The sequence below is a fragment of the Falco rusticolus genome, chromosome 2, assembly GCF_015220075.1.
Source record: "Falco rusticolus isolate bFalRus1 chromosome 2, bFalRus1.pri, whole genome shotgun sequence".
Taxonomy (NCBI): domain Eukaryota; kingdom Metazoa; phylum Chordata; class Aves; order Falconiformes; family Falconidae; genus Falco; species Falco rusticolus.
Genome location: NC_051188.1, coordinates 77,147,660 through 77,170,046, shown reverse-complemented (window position 1 = coordinate 77,170,046; position 22,387 = coordinate 77,147,660). Strand labels below are relative to the sequence as shown.

General features: G+C 36.2%; 1 protein-coding gene across 1 annotated transcript in view; it reads right to left on the bottom strand.

The window, feature by feature from the left end:
- Positions 1–583: 583 nt before the first annotated feature.
- The window catches only part of DYRK1A (dual specificity tyrosine phosphorylation regulated kinase 1A), an 89,564-nt gene continuing 67,760 nt past the window's right edge, over positions 584–22,387 (bottom strand). The window contains exons 4-12 of the mRNA XM_037376520.1: positions 16,357–16,449; positions 15,377–15,565; positions 14,486–14,633; positions 10,822–11,108; positions 8,306–8,452; positions 7,798–7,938; positions 7,198–7,504; positions 6,746–6,870; positions 584–5,688 (exon numbers count right to left, since the gene is read on the bottom strand). Coding sequence (XP_037232417.1) covers positions 5,065–5,688; positions 6,746–6,870; positions 7,198–7,504; positions 7,798–7,938; positions 8,306–8,452; positions 10,822–11,108; positions 14,486–14,633; positions 15,377–15,565; positions 16,357–16,449 — 2,061 coding nt within the window. The 3' untranslated portion in view covers positions 584–5,064. The remainder of the gene's footprint in view (positions 5,689–6,745; positions 6,871–7,197; positions 7,505–7,797; positions 7,939–8,305; positions 8,453–10,821; positions 11,109–14,485; positions 14,634–15,376; positions 15,566–16,356; positions 16,450–22,387) is intronic.

The window sequence follows — 22,387 nt, the reverse complement described above, 5'->3', positions numbered from 1 at the left end:
ATCCAAATCTATCTTGAAACAAAACACACAGCTACATTCTAGACCTTTCTCATGTTAGTTACTGGAATCCAAGTTTCCGTGAACGTATTTTCCACTCTTAAGTTTAAGTATAACTGTTAAGCCTCACTGAACATGGACATGAAGTTTTTCATCTAGCTTTTCTCACATGCTTTCCTAGGACCAGGACCACATAAAAAAGTTTCTCAGTCTCCCTTTCAGTTAAGGTCTGTACAATTCCACTCCAGCTAAGGTATTTCTCTCCCCTCCCTATGCTACTCTTCACATGGGTTAGATTCCCTCCCACACAGAACAGCCTTTCTATTCCAACCCTTTTCTAAATCTTCTGTCCTCACTTTCCCTCTAGAATCTATGGACATTGCTTAAAGTGAATTAAAATTTCTGTCTTCCTTTCAGCAGAGGAACCTGTGTTTAAAGTTTTAACTACCACCTTTTCTGGCCTATGAAGTTCTTGTATCATTCACATCCTCAAGGACAGTCCGAGTGACCATCCTGTGATTGAACTCTGTGATGCTCTGTAACATCTAGCATAAAACATAATAAACAACAGAAACTACAAATCCTGTCAGGTCTAGACAAATCATATATATTTGATAGGGCTAGTATGGAGAACTGTTGAAATAAAAACAAGGCATCTTAATAAGGAAAAAATAGTTCAACTATCATTATTAGGTGGAGAAATAAATACCAGTTGCAAACTTTTCAACATGAGATGGCTTCTGTAGAACCCCACAAAACCAGGGATACAGAACAGAAAACTACAATTTGGCAAGATGTTTTTCTTTGCTTGACAGATGCAAGATATTGTGCAATTCTACTATCCACCTTCTAAGTAAAATAAATCACTTGCCAAAGTCATGCTATATACAAACTATCCTCATGAGATCACCACTCAGCAATAAATCTACTTTGTAATCAGTTACTTGTATAATTTTGACTAGAAAGATACTTCCATACTCTTCAGAAGTTCCATATAATGATCTTATTGAAATATATTTGTTCTATAAATCAACACAAAACATATTCACCATACTATGTCAGAAGGTTAGAGTTTTAGCTTACTTCCTCATTAAAAAAGGATGTTTCTGATGGGTTTCAACAGGAATTATCTTCAAAGGTATTAAGATTTTTCAGTTGTCAAGAATAAAATATAAGCACATTGAATGAAAGTAACGATGGTAGCATGATAAACAATGAAGACAAGTCACATCTATAGGTGAATCCAACCCTTCTGTAAACGAGTCCTGTTCAGACATCATTATACTTACAGGATGGAAGACTACATCCTGGAAGAGCAGCAGTTCTGAAAAGGACTTAGGAATCACGATGGATAATCATCTAAATTTACAATCTTTTAATGCAAATAACTGAGACTGAAAGATTTAAAAATGCAATCCTTGGAGGTATAAACAAACAAGCAAAGATATAAACTGAAAGGTTCAAGAATGTACCTGCACATACTACACGCACACAGCAATACTGAAATCACTACCAGATGCTGTATGCAGTTCCTATGTCCACGCTTTAGAATGGATTTTAGAACATCTGAAGTTTCAGAAGAGCCATAAAAGTTTTACAGTTAAGAGATTTAAGGAACTCCATCTATATAGGTTATTAAAGTTAACATATTTTTATGTGAATAAAGTGAAATTGTTTAAAACTAGAGTAGTTACTTGTTATTCTAATAGACAGCTAGCTATCTGATGGTCAGCAGCTGTAACTAAACAGTCCTAAAACTGAAGGAGGACTTAGAGTATGGAAAATAAACTAGCTGAATCACTCAAGAGACACAGAAAAATCCTCACACTTGAAGAACCTATATGAAAAATCAGTTATCTTTTCCAAAAGTATGTTCTACTGCACCCAAAAGATATGGACTTCATGATGCAGAAGTAACTAGATTGAATTCTAGGGATAATGGCATGCCAGACAGATTATGTCATTATCATGGTCACCTCTGGCCTTAAAATCAGCTAGTCTGTAATAGGTAGAAAGCTGCAGTGCATATAAGAACATTCAAACTAACAGGTGATAATATAAAGAACTCAAACTACAAGTACAGTCCATCAGAATCAAGCAGAGCTGTGTTCATACATCATTGATTTGTATACCTTGCTGTTTCAATTAAAAACTCAAAATTATCTGTTATGCCTCCAACTTTTACTTTCATATTTGTAAGTCTGTTTCAATGTATCTGATATTTACATATTATAGTATAATTATACCTACCATACCATGGCTTGGAGTAGGTTAATTGCATAGGAAGATTTACTATGTTTACATTTTTTCTTAAATTACTCTTTTTTTTAAAAAGCACAGTAAAGAGTCTGAGGACAAATTATTCAACTGTTTATCATACATAAGACTGCATGACTATAATACAAAGGGCTTGTCTTTTCATTTAACGTTACAATATACACAGCAAGTCCGGACTAGATCTTACAATCTGAACACAGGTATTTAACCTTTTCCATGCTGTTTATGTTTACAATGCACAGAAGTCCTGTAACCAAACTGTGTAGTAAAGCACACAAAACTGGACTGTAACATAACACAGTATGCAGAAGCACTGGATTTTATGATTTCTTCTTTATGTAGATTTTTTTTAAACTGCTTTATTTTTTGGTGCTTGCTAAGGTGTGGCAACCTGCGCACACAAAAGTTACCCAGATTTCATATTACCCTTATATTCCTAGACAGCAGTAAGTACTGCATTCCTTTTTATATTGCTAAAACTCAGCATCCTGTTTCTAAGGTGACAGCCTTCCAAATCCTGTAAACTCCTCTGAATTACTGAGTTTAAAAATAAAACCAAAAAGAAAACAGAAAAAAAAAAAAAACACTTTCATCCACAGGGTTGACGTGTCAATACAAAAGAAATATGGATTGCTTGATTTAAAAAAAATACCATGATTTACAAAAAAATGGTAATCCCAAATAGTCAATCCCATTTACATGGTAGTCAGCTGCTGCGTTGCCACTGTAAGTATAAAAAAATTCCACCTTTTAGTCTGAAAAAATGACTTAGCCACATGGAATAGACCAGTATGAACTCTGAATTTTCTGCTAAATTGGCTTTTAAAAGGGCTTACTGGCAGAGGTAGATCACTGCTTCTGTAATACATAATGGGCAAACAATGTTAATCTGGGATGGGCAATCAATGAATTACCCTGATCCTTTCGAATGTTCTTCACGGAGCTTTTACTTTTCATAAAATAAGTCTCTGAATGGGCCCCTAAATTTTGCAACTGCCAAGCTGACTGTGTTATATTAAGGCAGCATTACCCAAAAATTAGGCACCTGTTAAATACAGCCTGCTAACCTCAGGTCTCACGTGAGTGTTTTGCTTTACTCAGACTATTATTTTGGACCTGTTCATGCAATCAAGGTCTTGCCTTCAAGTTTACAATTACGTTAATAAGGAATACAAGAATCAACTGCTGGTTTCATAGCTTCTGGATCTAGTGTCCCTTTTACCTTCAGAAGCCTGAACACATTTATAATGCAACAGATGTTATAGTCTCAAAGTAGATGTCAATCTATTATGTTCAGTACACAGATTGCTGTAATGTATTGGCTATGAATTCAACAACAGTTCCAGTTTTGTTTAAGCAATAGTACAGCCGTAATTTTCAACTGACATTTAAAAATGGTCTAGTTACACCTTGTGTCAAAGTGCAGAACTGCTACATTATTGGTTACAGACATCTATGTGCTATAAAAACAGCTTTGGTACAATAAATTATCAAAAAAGAAAATAAATTTTTGTAAAATTCACAGCATAATTGTGAGGCAAAAAAGCAGTCACATAAAATTCTGCATTTTTTATAAATGTTCAGGATGAACAGAAGACGTCTTTGTGCAGAAGTAATGGTGGAGAAACCACGTGCCGAGAAAAAGCAAAAGAAAAAAGAAAAAAGCAGGAAGGGACACAGTTGTAGCTATTTCCATCAAACGCAAACCACTACTCCTGTGACCTTCAACCAATAAGGAAGTCAACTTTATGACACACGCAAAGTGACCTTGCAATACCTTACAATAAGTGGGTCACAAAAGTCTATTTTAAAAGAAAGGCCTCTTGAATTACCCATTCTCTGTGTTTTCAGCATTAAGGACTGTCTGCAAAAGCATGTCCAAAAGTGATTGCATCTGAAATGGTAGGCTCTTCTAACTTAAGAGTCCAAATCCATAAGGCCAAAGGTTATCCCAAAGACCACCACTTAGACCTCCCCAGGACTGGCCAGGACCGACCCGTTGATTGCTTCTCAGTGCACCTCAGTTATGAAACCAGTCATATTTCAATACTAACTGACTGTGGTCTCCAAAATATGAGACCCACAGAATCCCATTACAATTGCTGCTTTGATCCTCAGTAGATTCAGAAAAGGAGAGTTCTGATCACCGCCACTTAGCATGCTTAATGTGCCTTACAAACTCCATTACAACCGTCCCTTTTTACAGCTGAAGAATATATATTTGTGTAATCTGAAGGTCCCTCTTTCTTACAGTACTGCATTTCTGTGCCCATGTTTGTTTGGGGAACTAAAAAAAAAAATAATAATATATATATTACTCACTCCCCTCCCACCCAAAAACTTCAAAGGGCCTTTTTATAAATCATGTGCAATGCCTTTTAAAAGAAACTAGTTTGCAACTACAACTAACATTTGAACAATAACCCCTGCTGAATGAGACAAAAAAAACCAAAAAACCCTCCCCAAAAAACCAAACTATGACTAGATTGTGGCAAGTTAACATGAGGGAAGCAAAAGGTGAACACCACTAAGCTATCTGTTAAGGTGGGTCCAAGACATGCCTCTTAAAAAAAGAAACCAACCAACCCCCGCCCCCCCAAAAAAAAACCAACAAAAAAAACTTCATTGTCCCTTTGCAATCTTTTCAAGTTTAAAAAAATAGTCAGCTTTGCCCTCCTGTAGCGGTTCAGTGAGTTTATCTCCTTCTGATTCAAGCAGCTTTGCACTTTGTTTTTGGAAAAACACCACTTCTATAAAAACACACAAGAAACAAAGTTAATTTCAGTTTAGTCACGAGCTAGCCACAGGACTTTGCTGAACACAAACTCCTGTCATGGGAGACTCTTCTCTATCAATTCCTTGCCTCATTGCAAGGTGTCCTTCAGTCATGTAATGAGCAGGACCTGTATTAGCAGAAAACTGGTATGTTGGATGTCCAGCTATGCCAGTTTCTTGGCGCGGATTAGAGTAGACTGTTAAATTCATGTCCATAGCTCCATTTTGTCCAAAGTCCAAGGTATTAGCAGCCACTGGGCGGTTCTGATAGGCCTGATTGCCTTGGTTACCAGTAGAGGAGGAAGATGTAGAGGAAGAAGTAGTTGAGGAAGACAGGGATGTCATGGAGTGGTGACTGTGGCCCACCTCCATAGAATCCTGGGTGGAGGAGCTGTTTGTTGGAGAATTGTAGACTCTCGGCCTGGTCCGGCTACCCAAGGCTTGCTGTCCATGATGGTGGTGGTGGTGGTGGTGATGGTGGTGGTGGTGAGAGCTATTTCCGTGATGATGATGTAATGCATTCTGTTGTTGAGGGGTTACATGGAAGGTGGTTTCTTGAACTGGATGATTTTCAACAGTGACCTGTGTAGGAGCTTCAGTGGCTGTCCAACCAATTGGAGGAGGAAACTGTTGTCGAACCTGTGTTAATAAGCAAAATAAAAATGGAAATACTTACTCCAATCTGTCCATTTGCAATATATGAGAGGGATTAAGTTATTAATGTTTATGCTAAGTTTTAAAAAAGTTAACCAAACTTGCAGTTGCAAAATTATTCTAGAAATGTAGGCATGTCATTAAGAAGCATTTCTAATAATGTAACCTTAAGAAAAATGAGTTCACATTCCGGATGCTTTTTTCAAACAAGTCAGTCCAATATGAGACCTTACTGTCAAAATTATAGAAACGGCTTTATGCAATAGCAGTAATGCACAATGTAATATTTGTATACCACCTAGAACAATAAGGCCCTGATCTCCGACTCGGGCCTCTGGATACAATATGCATACTAAGCTAAATTAATACCTCGAAGTTCATATCTTGAACAGTGTTAACAGCCTTAGAGGAGTACTAACCCACACCTCTGGAAGTAAACACCTGATTAAAGATTACTAAAACATCAAGATCTAGCTACACACCAATTTGTTGCATAAACTAAATTGTCTGCTTGGGAGAATTTGTATTTTTATTTGTTCTGTACTAAAATAAAAACATTACTGACCTACTGCTGTTGCTTCTTTCCAAGAGTAAGTATTGAATAAACACTAATTCATCAATGATAATGATGGTGAAGTACCTGAACACCACACAATGGAAGTAAGAACTCCTGCAGGAGTCCGCTGAAATACAAGCCAGTTCCTCACTGGGTTGGAAGATGCATAGTTCTGTGTACCCCTACACCCTGTGTAAGATGAAGAAGCACTGACAGCTCCACCTGGCTTATTGCCACTAAGACAAAACCTTCACCTCTGTAGAATCTATGGTAACTTACAGCTACCTGCCAGTACTTCTGCCTAAGCAACTGACCTAATGTACAAAGGACTATACAAGACCTGGGGGTAGAAAAATAAACCAAATCTGATGGCTAGTTCCATGTCTAAACCACTTCAATCTTGAATTGGAAGTATTAATTAGTTTTAGGGATTTAATATTCTCAGAAAATTCATCTAAATCAGACAAAAGCTCTACTTAAGCATACCTGCGGGCTGTGTGTTTCACAGTCCATAGCTTGAACAGCAGCAGTGAAGTGTCCACCACTATGTCGATGCTGGTGTGTGGGGTCTGACCGCGCCCTTCCACTGTTGCTTGTTCCAGAAGACCCACCTATAAAATCATAACATCCACAATAACTAAAGAATCCCAAAATTTACATTAAGTGGTAAAACAATGACAGTATGAAGATATGTAAATTGCTTCACAGTAAAAATACAAGACCCATCATAATCACATTTTTACGCATCCACTTTTTATATTCTATTGGAGCAGTTACCTGTTCCAGCTGATTAAAATAATTGTTTTGATGAGGATGACTGACATTTGTTTTTTAACAACAACAACTTTTTTAAAAGAGAGAGAACATTTACCTGGGAAAGACACCTTTGATGCGATTAGGAAATACAGCTTTGTTATCTGTTAATCAGAAAAACTTACCTGAGCTTGAAGACGTACTAGAGGTGGTTCCTGAAGATTGTGACTGCTCCATGGCAGGACTCGTAGACACACTGTTACTTGTGTTTGTACCTTCGTCTGCTGTTTTCTTAAAGAAACTATGCTGTAGGGCATAATAAGGTTGAATTCGTGTCTTAGGGTCATAATCAAGCATCCTTAAGATGAGGTCTTTGAACTTCAAGTAGTCAGCTACAGTATGACCCGATTCCCCAGCACGACGTCCACCTGGTCCTCCTGTTTCAACTCCTAGTATATTGTGAAGTTTCCGAGTTCCGGGTGGTTTGTATTCCTGTTGGGAAGTCAGAAATTGCTTGAAATCAAGTTATATAATAAGCCCTGGATATGCAGTTTAAGTGTGCCATAAAAGGAAGTCAGTCAGATAAAAGAAAGAAACTATTCAACATTACAGAAAGTGTTATTTAATCAACCTCACCACATGGAACAATAACAAACAACAATAAAGCTACATTTTCAGTAAGGCAAGATGTAGTAGAATCTTAGCAGTAAGTAACATCTTACCATTGTTTTTTTTTTTTAAAAAAAAGAAACTGCCCATGTTATCATGCTCATTATGTAACCTACCCTTTTTCCATCTTTGGTCTTCTTCAAGTTCCAAGTGCCATCTGGCAACTTCTCAAAGAACTTTCTTGCTTTTGGTGCTTGGTCAAGGATGTGGGTAGGTGGTATCCCCAAAACTTCCACTATTTTATTCATTTGATCCACCTGTTCCAAACAAAGAATATTTGTGAAGAGCACAGTAACTGAACAGTGTGACACAGTGACATTCTAGTCACATGGGAAGCAATTGTTAACTACCCATACAAGTTCTAAATAAGTTATGAGTTTAAGAAAAATCCAGTTATGTACAAAACAAATCAGTGAACAAGTAGTAAGAGGGAGGACCCAGAAACAGAACATTACTAACAGGCAATTTACAGTTCTGAAAAAAGACATTGCTGTCTTTGACGTTTACTCATTTTAGAATTACTAGACTTCACTAATTTATGCATTAAACAGATGAAAGTCATGATGAGAATGAACAAGACAAAACAAAACATCAGATTACTTGTACCATAGTATAGCTGCATACCTCATTTGCCCCGCTAAAAAGAGGCTCTCCAGTGTGCATCTCAACTAAAATACACCCAAGGGACCACATATCAATTGCAAGATCATAAGGCATTCCCAGTAGCACCTCTGGTGATCGATAAAAACGACTCTGGATATATTGGTATATCTGAAATAAAAGTATCTAAAGGTAATACACAGCATCTGAAGAGCACTATAATGATTCTGTATTACAAAACAGAACTACCATGAAATAGGTTTTTGGTGTCGGAAAAGCCAAGGTATCAGTGATACTAAAAAGTATCTATACATTACATTAATAAAAATATATAAATGCTTAAGAAAATGCTACCATTCATACTCTCTCTCAAAAAAAAAAAAAAAAAGTGAACTCATTCATGCATGATGTCAATATTCTACACTTCCAGGCTGATGAGTGTAATCTCATGCAATTACAGGTAATCATGCAACACAATTTTAGTCTGGTATCATCCTAAGAAAAACTATTCCACATGCCACATCAGAATCACATAACATTTCAGAAAAAACCAACAGTAAAAGATCAAAAGCCACAATTATGATGTGATTAAATGAGATGAAATTATCAGTTGATTCCAGGAACAAGAAAACAACACATGGGAAAAAGCAACCTCCTTCCACCCCCATCTATCCTGCTCATTTCACAAGACAGGAATCTTGATTTTAAACCTGGAGACTGGCTTAAACATAGGCATATCAAAAAAATCTCAAAAAACAAACAAAAAAGCTCCACCAAAACCTTTAACAGAAAAGAACCTGAACTCCAAAACCCTTAACAATAAAATACACAAAACAAAACTGTACTTTATATTCTAAGTAACATACAATCTTATCCAGTGCTCTCCACAAACATACCGATACTTCCTTACTGCTTTTTAAGTTAAGTCTAATGAGTAATTACACTAGGTTTTTGTATTTGTGCTTCTTAACATCTCAAAATTATCTTATTATTCACCTAAACATACCAGGTCTCCTTTCACCTCATGGTGTCCTCATCTACCCTGGGCGAAAAGCTCCTGATTTATAGCAAAAAGTCTTATTATTAATCTAAATATATGTCTCATCGCTGTTTTCAATACCATATTCAATATTCTGATCTGCTCTTCCCAAACTTACTATCAGAAAAAGTGACAGGGTGCTGCTACTGGCCAGTCCCAACTCCTCAAGACAGAACTGGGGGACTTCCGTTAAAGGCAGACAGTCCATTAAGTTTCTTAACTCTTCTCATATAATGATCCCATCTGCAGCATTACTAGTCACACCGCTGAAACTTCATTTCTTTTTTCAAATGTTGCATATTTTGGGGAATGTTTTTTGTTGATTTGTTTAGATTTTTAACATCCAGCTTTCTCAAAGCAAAAAGAGATTGTTTACAAGTTCATGGGTAAAACTGGCAAAGGTACAGAACAGGCCTGGGAAGGCTCAAAATCCTTTTTCAAACAAACTAAAGTTAACTTCTATCTATACAGGTCTTCCCTATCTCTCTAGCTAACAATTTTTTTCCAGTGCAAACAACTAAAGCAAAGGTACCCTGAACAGAAGTGGTCACTGGCTCAGCCAAACATTATTCTTACAACCAGGAAAGAGTCTATTTGTACTAGGACTATAAGGTGCAAGCTGAACAGGACATCCTGATAAACTTTTCACTGAGCAAACTGTTGGTACAAATCAAAGCTCTCCCTGAAGAAAACAGGCTTTGATATTCCAGCAGAATTATTTATCATCTTAATATTGTATATATTTCAGTATTTTTTAAAGCAAATGCAGAGCTAATTGGCTAAGCCAGACAGACTACGCTCAACAGACTCTAAAAGCTCAAATAAAAAAATGCACTCATCTTCCAAGTATATGAACAACAGAACACAAATAAAAAATCCTGGACCACTACTGAACAGTACAGATCTACCCTAACCTGAAGAACTGTCAACAGAAAGCAATTTGGCCCTTTGTCCCAGAAATGCTTCGCGCATATGCATCTTTATTCATAGTAATATCACCACTAAACTCAATTTGTTTTTCCACAGTTGCTAAAGTGTTTATAAAAATGGGTTATTTATAACCAGTATCTTTAAAAGCCAGCTACTACACTGTCTCAACCCTTGAATATCTTATCTCCAAGGCATACTAAATAGAGGACACGCTAAAGTGGAAGGAGTAATACATATGGAGTAAGAAAATAATAAAACAAGTATTTTATTTAATAGCACTGCAGACTTCTACAATCAAGTCCTGATGCATTCTTCATTAATATAGCATAAAAACATAACCAAGGAGAAAAGAAAGATGTAAAGTTTATCACTATGATGAAAGTTTATTTACTATGGCACTAAAAATTCATATTTAAAGCTCCTACAGACTGTTGATCTCTGGCACATTACATAAAAGTTAAATCATCATCAATAAAGTTTAAATGAGCCATCTAGGTATTATGACTTTAAAACCACTAATTTTTAATAGGTATCCAACAGTAGCATCAACAGAATTTTTACTAATACTCACCCTCTGCCCAAGTTGACACGAACTGCCAAAATCAACAATCTTGATAGCGCTTCGTTTGGGGTTACAGAGCAGGATATTCTCAGGTTTTAGGTCACAGTGAATGATACTCAGTTCAGGAGTTGCCAGAAAAAGCAGTGCAGTGCACATCTGCTGTGCAAATTTTCGTGTCAGGTTCAATGAGACACCTCTAAAGTTGGTGTTCCGCAACAGATCATACAGATTGTAGGACAGCATTTCAAAGACTAAGCAGAGGTGGTTTCGAAACATGAAGTGGCGCTTCAAATGCACTTTAGAAAGGGGAAAAAATAATTAACACATATCTTGTGTGGTAAGTAATAAATGCTAATGCTTAAATATTTTAATCAATATGTATAAAGCCGACGTGTGAGTAAGATAATACAGCATTACTCCCCCCCCCCAACCCCCCCTGCCCCCTGGATAAATGATAATTTACAGAATATCCCTGCTACACATAGGGTCCAGGGGGGCACTTTACACATCTCAAGTGTCCTCAGTGCACCTCAGTATAGCTACATTAACCAAAACATTTACAAGCAGAAGGAATATTTTTTCAATATAAGCTATCACTCCCCTATTAGCCAAGGCAAACTCAATTGTGTGTAAATAAAAATATCAGCAAAAGACAAGAAGCACAAACTGTGTGTAAAAACCTTTGTCACAACGCTTTTAATCTGTTTCAGAGGAGAGTTCATTTCTTTACACTCTTAAAGCTAAAACTGTATTCATGTCCAAGCAGATTGGAAAGAAATGCGCATACAGCAGCATTCTTAACAGTAAAGCAGATCCTCCACTTTAGACTCAACTATTTATCAGGAATTTCCATTACATTTACAGCGAATATATCTGACCATCAGATTCATCTAAAATATACTCAGACATTACTGCAATTTATAAGCCATGACTTCAATTGATTACTTCAATTAATAAAATGGATCAATATCCCAAAGGCATTATATTCACTTCAATCAGGCATAATCTCAATTTATGAAAACAACCCATCTAGTCCAAATCCAATCAAATTTTCTCATGAAATAGGTGAAAAATTCATCTGATTCATCTGTTTAGAGGCAAGACAGATTTACTGGTCTGTCAGTCACTCAGGTTGGTTGCCACAAGTAAAAGAAAATTGAAATAGGGAAAATACTTCAGCCCTCAGATAAAAAACAACACACTCCCATTTCTGTCGTATTATTAGCGCAGTAAGAATTCAGACTTTCAGTTGAGGTCATTACTTGGTGTCCTATGGATTTTTTTTTCCCTTCCATTATCCTAAGGCAGTTCTTTATGTGTCCCTTACAACTTACCCGTAATAATACCGTTTGCTTCCACCCTGATGTCAGTTCCTGCAATACACTATTGTCTAGACCTTTCATATTTTCTCATCCTTGCCATATTTCCACTATCCTCCCATCATGAAAGCACCAGCACCTTTTCATGTCCTTGTGGTCTTCCTATACTCGATTCCAATTCCTCCCCACACCACCTAAGCCTGCTGGACCTGCCAACCTGGCAAGAATCACCACTTACTCCAACTGATTTGTAACTTCCAACATGCTACTGACCAGACAGTACCACTTGCAGCTGCCACACAGCTCAAATAGTTTGGGTAAGAGCTGAACTTGCCACATCTTTCCTCCAGTGAAGACATCGTATTTGAACATTTCTCCTCCACTCTGCCACCAATTTCACAAAACTAGAAGACCTTTATGCATCGTTACACTTGTGTTAGGACTGAATGAGACCAGTTACAAGGTCTGAAGATAGTACAGGAGATCTGACAGAAGTGTAAGCAGTTAAGCATTATGTCCTTAAAAATCAGGCTACAGCATATTTAACCATGTTTTTCCTGAAGTCTACATTTTACAGTACATAGTATATTGCAATACCTGCAATGACTTATTCAGCAGCATCACATATCTGAAAGCCTATGTGAGGGTGAACTGTCCTCATGCCCTACAGACAATTTATTTTTTACATTAATATACTGAATGCTTCAATTAAGTCTTGTTGCAAAAGTATGTTCCAAAGCAACTGTTCCTATACTTATAAATTCCAGTGAAGTGTCTAGAGATATCAGTTTTCTATGTTCAGTTTTTGCACAGCATGCAGTACAAGGTATTCATTCAAAATGTTATGTTTGGGATTTTTGATCTTTACTGATGCTGTCATGTTCATTTAATAGTGTTAAATAAAAGGAGACCTATTCAAATAGACCCTAATAGATTTGGAAAAGAGCTTGAAACAAGCCTAAAACAAGCATGAATTCACCTTCCTAAGCAAAGGCAGTATATATTATTTCTCCACTGTTGAAAATTATCAGAACTTTTTTTTTTCCCTTCTTTGTTTCAGCACTGCTTTCTATATAGTCACCCTGCCTTAAATCACAGAGGGAGATTACATGATGTTTTGGACCATTTCATTTTACCTGATGTTACAGACAGATTCTTGGAAGATTTAAAGTTCAAGAGCTTATTTGATGAAGCCTGTAGTGTCTTCATTTGCTACCTATTAATCTGAAACTGGTCACGTCTTTAATGTTCCTGAAACATCTTTCTGACTTAGTATGCTGTCAAGTTTAGTAAACACATTATTAATAAATTTAACTTAAAAATACCTTTAAAACTTTTACACTGAATACATAAAATGTATTCTGAAGATAATATCATTTTCTATAAAACAAACTGAAGTGTAACTGAATACTCATCAGATAATTTAATACCAAAGTATATTAACATTATTTCTAAGGGGTTTTTTCTAAACTACAAAAAGAAAAATTAGTAATCCAATATATACATGCAAATCAGAAAAGCACAGCTGTTAGTCTATCCAATTCTACAAACTAAAGGATGCTTAAAACCAGTCTTATTTTCCTTAATCACTCTTTTTCATACTTTCCCATCTCTCTTTACAACATGCTGTTGTTTCCTTCCATCATCTTTTTTCCCAGCTCTCCACTCCAGAGGACTCACAGGATCTAATAAACTTTTCACACAAGTTGACTTAATTTCATCATTATTATAAAGTTCAAGTAGCACTATAATAATAAGTCATGGGAATAGCATTCCAACCTACAGGAACCATCAAAATTATAAGCTTTAAAATATTTTCACGGCTACAAACGGGCAAGTCTTAACATTTACACAAATCTTATCTTAGTTTTGTTAAACAAAATTTTGAGCTTTCTAAACATACATGATCAAAACATAATGGTTAAGCTAGCCATAAAACTACTGTATGATGCTGGTTTACATCACATATGCCTGCTTTTATCCATGATGGTTCTGAGATAATTTACGGTGTATTCAAAGTAGTGAAAGAGATGTTAACTACTACAGACCACAGCTTCTGTGGAAAAGGCTGTCCGTGGCAACTTCTTCAGGTGTCCATATAATTAACTGGAAAAAGAAAATTCTACAAAAGATCTCAATGCTACTAAGTAGTAAGTCTGTTATCCCAAATGATTTTATACATTATTCTTCTGGATCTGGTCCAGTTGCAAAGCAAATTGAAAAATTTGCACTAAATAATACTAATAAAAGTTGTATTATTAATTTCTTTAGCACCAGAATTATCCTACATTATATAGCAAGATCTAAAATATTCACAACTGGATTAAGTAAAAACAGAGTAACTATTAAAATACCTATATAGTACTTCATCTCAGTGTCATGTTTGTTCATAAGCTCGAGCAGTCGCACTTCAATCTGGGCTTGGTTTAAGAAAGCCTTCTTGTTTTTTATTATTTTGATAGCCACCCACTCCTGTTCCACTCGATCATAAGCCTTTACAACCTGAAAAAGTCAAATACATCAGTAAAATCTCTCAGGTTTTCAAAATACAGCTAAACTCAACTTTCTAAACTTTCTTCACTTTCTGAATTCACACATAACATTTTTTGAACTTTTGTTAAATTTCTTTTCTCAAATTTCTTCTCTCACTTGATACTACAATAAAGCCACAATTGATCATGTGATGTTTATTGCAGTGAAGTCACAAAATAGAACTGAGGCTCCAACTGAGGCTTCACTAAGGCAAGCACTATATCCAAATGCAATTATCAAATCACCAAAGACAATACTGTAAAAAGACTGGCAAAATCTGAGAAAAAATAACAATAACAACAAAGGAAATCCTCCTTCCCTCCATCCTCCTTCCAGCCTTTTTCTCAAGACTTGGCTAGAACAGTCTATGAAGAGCTATGAACAGTCAAAAATGTTACTAAGTAACATTTGTAATAGGTAATACCTAGCACTAAACTTGTCTTAATTTAAAAAACCAAGCCAAACAGCTAAGAATGTGAACTGATAGCAAAAGGCTGAGGATTTTCTCATTGCAAAATGCTTCACCAGGTCTACATACTTAAGTATATTCAAATTTAATCTGTAGTAACAAGAAACAGCACAAAATACCAGTGCCTAGAGCAGGCACTCAGTATAATAGGATTAAGGAAAAAGTTTGATTTCAAAATGAAACAGGAATACCACTCTAAATGAAATGCATGATTCACATGAAATACGGGTTGCTCACACATTACCTGTCCAAAGGAGCCTTTGCCTATTAAAGAGTCAATTTCATAACGATCCATCCACTTCTCCCCATTTTTTACAATATAGTCATAGTTGTCATCATCATAGCCATCATTGTAAACTTTTCTCTCCTTTTTATGACTGGAATCATCTCCTTGGCCCTGCTGATGCCGCCGTTTTTTTTTTGCATAGTAAACCTAAACATGAAAGGTACACCGCTTCAGAGTGCTTTTTAGAACAACAGTTCAATATGGAATAGAATCAACTTTTTATAATCATCGTATCTAATCCTGTGTTTTAAAATGCAATTTCTACTACTGGAAAAACAAAAAATCCTCTCCTGCTCACTCCATCTGAAGTCATGTCATTATACCAAAGCAAAGTCTTGATAAATAAAGATATACCACAGTACACTATACACACAGCAAAATTAAAAATGGTAAGTAGCCTGGAAACCAAGAGTTATCAGTTGCTTTTCCACAATACTGAAAAAGAAGAATTCCAAGTTAGGCGGTCAGTAATCACTGCAGAAATCACATTTGCTACAATTGCCAAAGAGCTAGAAACAAACTGTCTTCCCATATTAGCCATATAATTTTTATATTTTACATTTGCCAATAATATTTCATTAAATATTTAGGGAAAACACTTTACAATTTTCCTTAAAAGCCCTTAGACACATTCATAAAGGCTTATAGCATGAGCTAAAAGACTGGATTTGTGCCACTCGTATTTCCTTACTGTGCAAAAGAGAAGCTTAACATTTGTTTATAAAACAACAGAAAATAAAATCCAGGATAAAAAAAGTCTGCTGGACAGAAAGCAGGACCACGACATCAATGATCTCAAATGAGATGTGAACAACAGAAAGAAAGCATGATTTTTCTAATATCTTCACAAGATTATTAATAGAAAACATACTTAATAATGTATTGCAAACAAAAAACTTCACACCAATACACACTACAAAGATAAATGGAGCCATTACCTCATTAATATGCTTGTATGTTTTGATCAAATCCACGGAGAGTTTCCTCAATGGAGCAGTGGCTGGATCACGGAACGTTTGGGGCATCCGCCTCTGTAATATTACCATATCATAACTTAGAAAAAAAGCTAGGACTTTAATGATATAATTACTAGATCAAATCATGATATTACTCACAGAAATGAGTAATTTCATTGCATTATTTTTTTTCTTTAAACAGACATTTAAAAAATAAAAATAAATACAGGAATCAAAATAAATTAACAGCTTAGTTAAGTCATTTTAAAATAATTAATTAGAAAAAAATCCCAAGATTCCTACCTCTCCTCCCATTATGCCTAACAGGCTTAATCCCAATAAACAGTTTTCCCCTCAGTTAAAAATAAGCTCCTTTGACAACAGAGATTCTTGCTGACATTACTCCCCTACCTCATGACTGATACATGAACTATAACCACATTTAATGTATGGCTGCATTAGAACTACAAATGGAAGTTAACAGTAATAATTACTGCAGAACTGTGGCTGTTTCCACATTTAAACTGCATTAAAACCCAAATAAAAAGACTTTCAGGTCTATCTTACTTTGCAATATCCAGGCCTAAATCTAAATCCTAAAGACAATCTAAAGAAATATAAAGCACGTACACGAACACCACACCTACTTTCAAAGTTTTAAAACAACATCCCTGAAAATGTAGTTATGTTCCTCATTTGCGTTTCCTAAAATTGACTACGTTTAGAACAAAATGATCTTCAACAGTAGGCCATTTTTTTACTGGTTTCCTGAAGAAACAAGACTTACGTGTGATAAAATTACTTGTGTGCCTCTTAATTTGCACACATACACCATATAAAGAATGGATCTACCAATCAACTTCTATTCCTCCTTAAGATTTGTTTGAAATCTTAGAAGATAAAGCTCCTGTTTTCAGGAGTGGCAAGCTGGAGGTGAGCAGTATCCCCAGTAAAGAGAAGGCAGAAAGGTCACAAACCATTTTGTTTGGCTAAAGCTGACTACCTGCTCAGCAGACACTTAACAGCACAACTCTACCACCAGACAGTCTGGCAACTTCTCTGTCTCACCCAGTGCCAGCATCATATGGGGAGCTAGGAGAGAGAGCGGTGAGGCTTGTGGGACTGGTCCCCTAGCCTGCCTGCCTCTACTCCCTGCCTTCCCAATGACAGAAAACTGCAGGACAAGTTTTGGAGAAAAGCTTGGTTCTATTTCCTTACTCATTATTAAGAGGGTCAGTGCCACCATTATTAAGAGGGACCAAGTGCCACCACACTCAGCCTTACAACTTTATCTCATCTCATGCCATCAAATACACTCATGTTCATAACCCTCTTCACTTCCAAGAGCTTAATCTCATCTGCTGCCTCCTATTACAGCTAAACTGATATGCAGTCTCCTGAAGAGCTGAGGAAAGAGCGTAAGCGGTCAACAAAAATAATTAAACTGATTTTTGTATCAGTATTGCTGAACTAATAAACAAACTGGAAAAGCATAACTGTCTCTGTATCTTTTATGGTATTACTTAATACATATAATGGCGGCTGTGCAAATAGCTCATTTTTTTTGCTCAATGACCAAATAAATAAATATATATTTTTTAAAAAAATCACACTGAAGTGATCCAAAGAAGCTCTCGCAGTCAGAAGAGAAAGAGTCTGTGCTTCTGAAATTGCACCTGAACTCAGGTACCCAAGCAACCATACTAAAAAGCTAAGCTCACACTCTCCTCTGGTGGATGCGCAGACTGCGGGGGTGGAAAAACAAAAGTGTGAGCAAGAGAGAAAGCAAGACAGAGCATGGACAAACCAGAGAGTTCTGGAGGAGGAGCGGGGCAGGAAAGGAAGGCTCCTGAGAAATGGCAACAGAAAGCTTTGATACACACCAGCCCAAATATGCCCACGTAACATTTTTATACCCCTGCGAGACTGTGGATTTGAGGTCTTTTTGATTAGGGAATGTTTCTCAAGAGATGATGTGATACAATTAAACTTCCCTCAGGGAATTTTAACCCAAGTCGTGTCCGGTTTGTTACATTCAATCCGCTTTTGGATATGCCCACTACTGTCAATTTCCCCTTAGCAAGTTTACCAAATTAATCCCTTAATTCTTTTTAATTACAAGCACGACCATTTTGTAAACATCAGGAAAGTCTGTTTTAAAGTTTCTTAAACAAACTGTTTGAGATTTACAAAACATTTTTGTTTCTTCCTTTCATCTGTCAAACAAATGCAAACCATTAAACAGATCACACCTAAATATGACGTCTTTTGGTCATCTCCCAGCACTGTTAAACTACTAAACAGTGTCTAGTCCAAATCACAATTGTCACTGTTACGGGCTTTTCAGATGCAAGTATTTCCTTTACATTTCTTAATCTGACTTAAAGAGATTATTGGAACACATGAACACTGTTTTGCTGGTAAAAGAAACCATGCTGTGGTGCACGAATAGTGGCAGGGACCAGTCTCTGTCCTAGGCTGACATAACCACCACAGGGTCTCCATTACACAAGTTAGAAGTTTTGAGGAAAGAGTCATAGTGTGGAAGAACTCCACAGTTCAGATCAACTGTTCAGACATTAAGGTTGCTCCAATTTGGAAAGGGAATTTGTAGAACAGTATTCATATTTATTTTCTAATTTATAAGCCAAATTTGCTTGCTTACTGAAAAAAAAAATAATCTAATTTCAACTCTGAAATAAACAGCTTAGGAAAAAAAAATATTTTGCTGCTGTTCCCTAATCATAAATAATTACAATCCTGCAGATTAACCCATGTTGCTTCCTGCCAGTACCTTATTTGAAAATTGTGCTTTTAGTTGTGCATTTAGGCAGCCACACATGTCTGAGGGCACATTTTAAACCTGTATGAACTTTTTAACAGGTACTTTTTGCTATCCTGGGTTCATAAAGTGTTAGGTGACAGAAGATAAAGAATCGACCTTTTCTCCTTCCCCCTGTTATATTGCAAAATTTGTAACATTCTCTGCTTTTTCCAAGATCCTTTTGGAGACTCTTGTTCCCTTCTTCCTGATGATGGAGGACTATGGAACAAAGTGGTCATTATCCATTTTAATACACTAACGCTCACAAATTCTTTATCATTGGGGTAGTACTGATTTCCCTCTTAGCTTCAAATGCTCAACCACAAAAGAAAAAAACAAAAGGACAGGAAAAGAAAGATCCTATTGCACAAGCTTCAGTCTCTATCTGGTGGCCAGACAGCAACACTGCAACCTCAGATCTTCCTAAAGATAGAACACAAATCAAAATATATGCTTGTATTTAAACACTGAGAGACAAGAAACTACTTTCGTTACAATTATTTAAGTCAGTAAATACCCATCACATTCTGACTGGTCCACACTTAAGTCTCAATGGAAACAGTACAGCTACCTGCGATGGTACCATGATGAAAATTACAAGTAACAAACTGAAATTTTATTTCCTTACCTATTAATCAAACACACATGACACAGCAAAAGGCAAGCGATAGCACCACTTATGTGTACTTGACACATTTGAGACAAACCATGTTTTAAGGAAACTATGACTTTTAACTCAGGTACGTTATTTTAACTAGCAGAGTCTTTGAGGTTTAATGAATGAAGGAAGAAGCAACGTATTTCTCTCTCTTTGGACATACGCTTTGTTACCTAAAAAACAGATGGCACTGCTCCTCACTAAATGCATTTTATTTTGATTACAGGAAATTCTGAGCATATATTTTTTTTTTTTCTGTCAATAGAATGCTTTAATTCAGATTTTTTTAAAAAAAGAAAGATCCATTACCATCCACATTCATTAAAAGGGGAGAAAAAAAAGAGAAGTTCTGTTTGTGTACAGTACACATTCCATTTCACAAACAGAATAAATAACGAAGATTTTATACTATCAGGGCAACTTTTAGCAAGAATTCCCATTGTAAAGGCCTATATAATAGACTCTCATATTAACTGAATGGATTAGTCTAATCTCCTAACACAACTTGCTATTCAAAACCCTTCTTGCATCACAATAATATAGGATAGGAAGTCAATGCTAATAGCATATCGCGGTGGGCAGCCACGTAATAATAGACGGTGTCTCCAGAAGGTCAGCAAAACAGATGTCTAATTGCTATAACCACAGTCACACTTCCCCATAATATACAGCAAACTTCAAGTTTTTAGAAAAATTACCAAGGAGAAAAAAGCGTGTGTGTCAAAGAACGAAACAAGCGAAATCTAAGACTATTCTTCAAACTGATTGTACTCTGAGCCGGAACTGTATGCAGGTAGGGACAAAATTTCAGTCTAACTACTTTAATCACTGACTTGTGTTCTGTGAGTACTTCCCTCCTGTTCTGGCTTCCTTCCCCAAATAAATGAGGTTGTTGAATAAAAGTAATACTAAGAAACAGCTAAGTTTAAAGTTAAAACAGTTAAATAAAACCAGCAAGGAAAGAAGGGTCATCTGCCAAGATTTTACCTTGTCTGACTCAGCACAACAGTTTAACAAAAAAGAAAAAAGTGGGGAGCAGAGAGAGAAAGGGAGTGAAAAGCCCCACTCTGAAATTCTTGCTGCCAGAGTGTAAACTTATTTTTCTAAAAAAATGTCTGAGATAAATGGAAAGTGAGAGAAATGCTTCTACTGAAACAAACTGCATGCTCACATTCGTGACAGTCTGGTGAAGTCTGACCATCACTAGTACTAATACTGCTGATTAGGTAGCTGAAGTAACTGATAATTTGCTACTGCCTGCTAGAACACATTAACTTTGCAATTATCTAGTTGCAATCAATAAAATCTCTGGCCAACATCTGGTCAGTAAAACCTAGAATTCTGCTGGTGGTAAGTGATCTTAGATACATAGAGAGAGAAAGATGTTTAGATTGTCAGCCTGACCTTTGAATTCCAAGTGTTTTATGAAAGCTAAACTGTTGGAATCTGTTACCAAAATCTGCCCAGGAATCTCAACTCAACTTTGTTATCAAATAGATCAGTTTTCTGATCTTTTGTACTTAAACTGAAAAAAGTTTTGGGCGATCCCCGTATCTATGATGAAGACAAACATTAGCACAGCAGAAAAGAAACACTTGTCTGAAGTTGTGAAAACTTTTATCTTCTATTCACATCAGGCTGTGTTGAATCGGACAAAGAAGTATTACTGTTTGTTACTGCTGAAGGAGGAAAGTCCCACAGATCTCATCCTTTCTGTTTACTCTAGGTCACACGCTCTTACTGTTTTCCTGAAGCTGGTTCTGGCACTCAAGAGAGGTAAGACCACACAACCAAGAGCAGGACCCCCATCCTGCCAGCAGGCCTGGGCACTTGGTGAATCACAGATTTAAAGTAAACCATTATAATCCAGCAGGTTTGGGGAAACAAAAGCCTCAAACCTAACTACTGAAGAAAAAACAAGAAAAAAAAGAACAACAACAAAAAAAGACAGAGATGGAAGTTCTTAACTGTAATTTAAAACCTCATAAATAAGTGAAAAACAAAGCAACCTGGCTGGCTTTGAAGTATCTTCCTGTTATTTGCTCCTTGCCAATGATGAGATGAGTAGGTTTTGGTGACCATAGACATAAAGCAATAGGTGCAAGTGAAGCTTATGTAAATAATATTTTAAGGGTAACGCAGAATATAAATACACATGATTTATATAACTTTAATATAAATTGTCATTACTGTTTCCTAACCTTTAATCTGCAACTGTGAATGATTCATAAAAGACCAGAATATGGTCTGCAAGCCATTACAAATCAAAAAACAAGCAAGATAGAGCAGGAATAAAAACAATAAATTAACATTCAAGGCCTAGCTTCCCTATTATTTAGTTATGAATGAAAATCATTACAGGAACTTGAACGATACAATACTCCTCTAAAAACTGTCTTCAGCAAAAAGAAAGACAAGAAATAACCTGAAAAAAACATAATAAGGGAGATCATCTTTGCTATTTATCAAAATTACATCATTTACAGAAAATGCTGTTCTACATGCTAAAACTTAACAGCTACTCTTAGCAA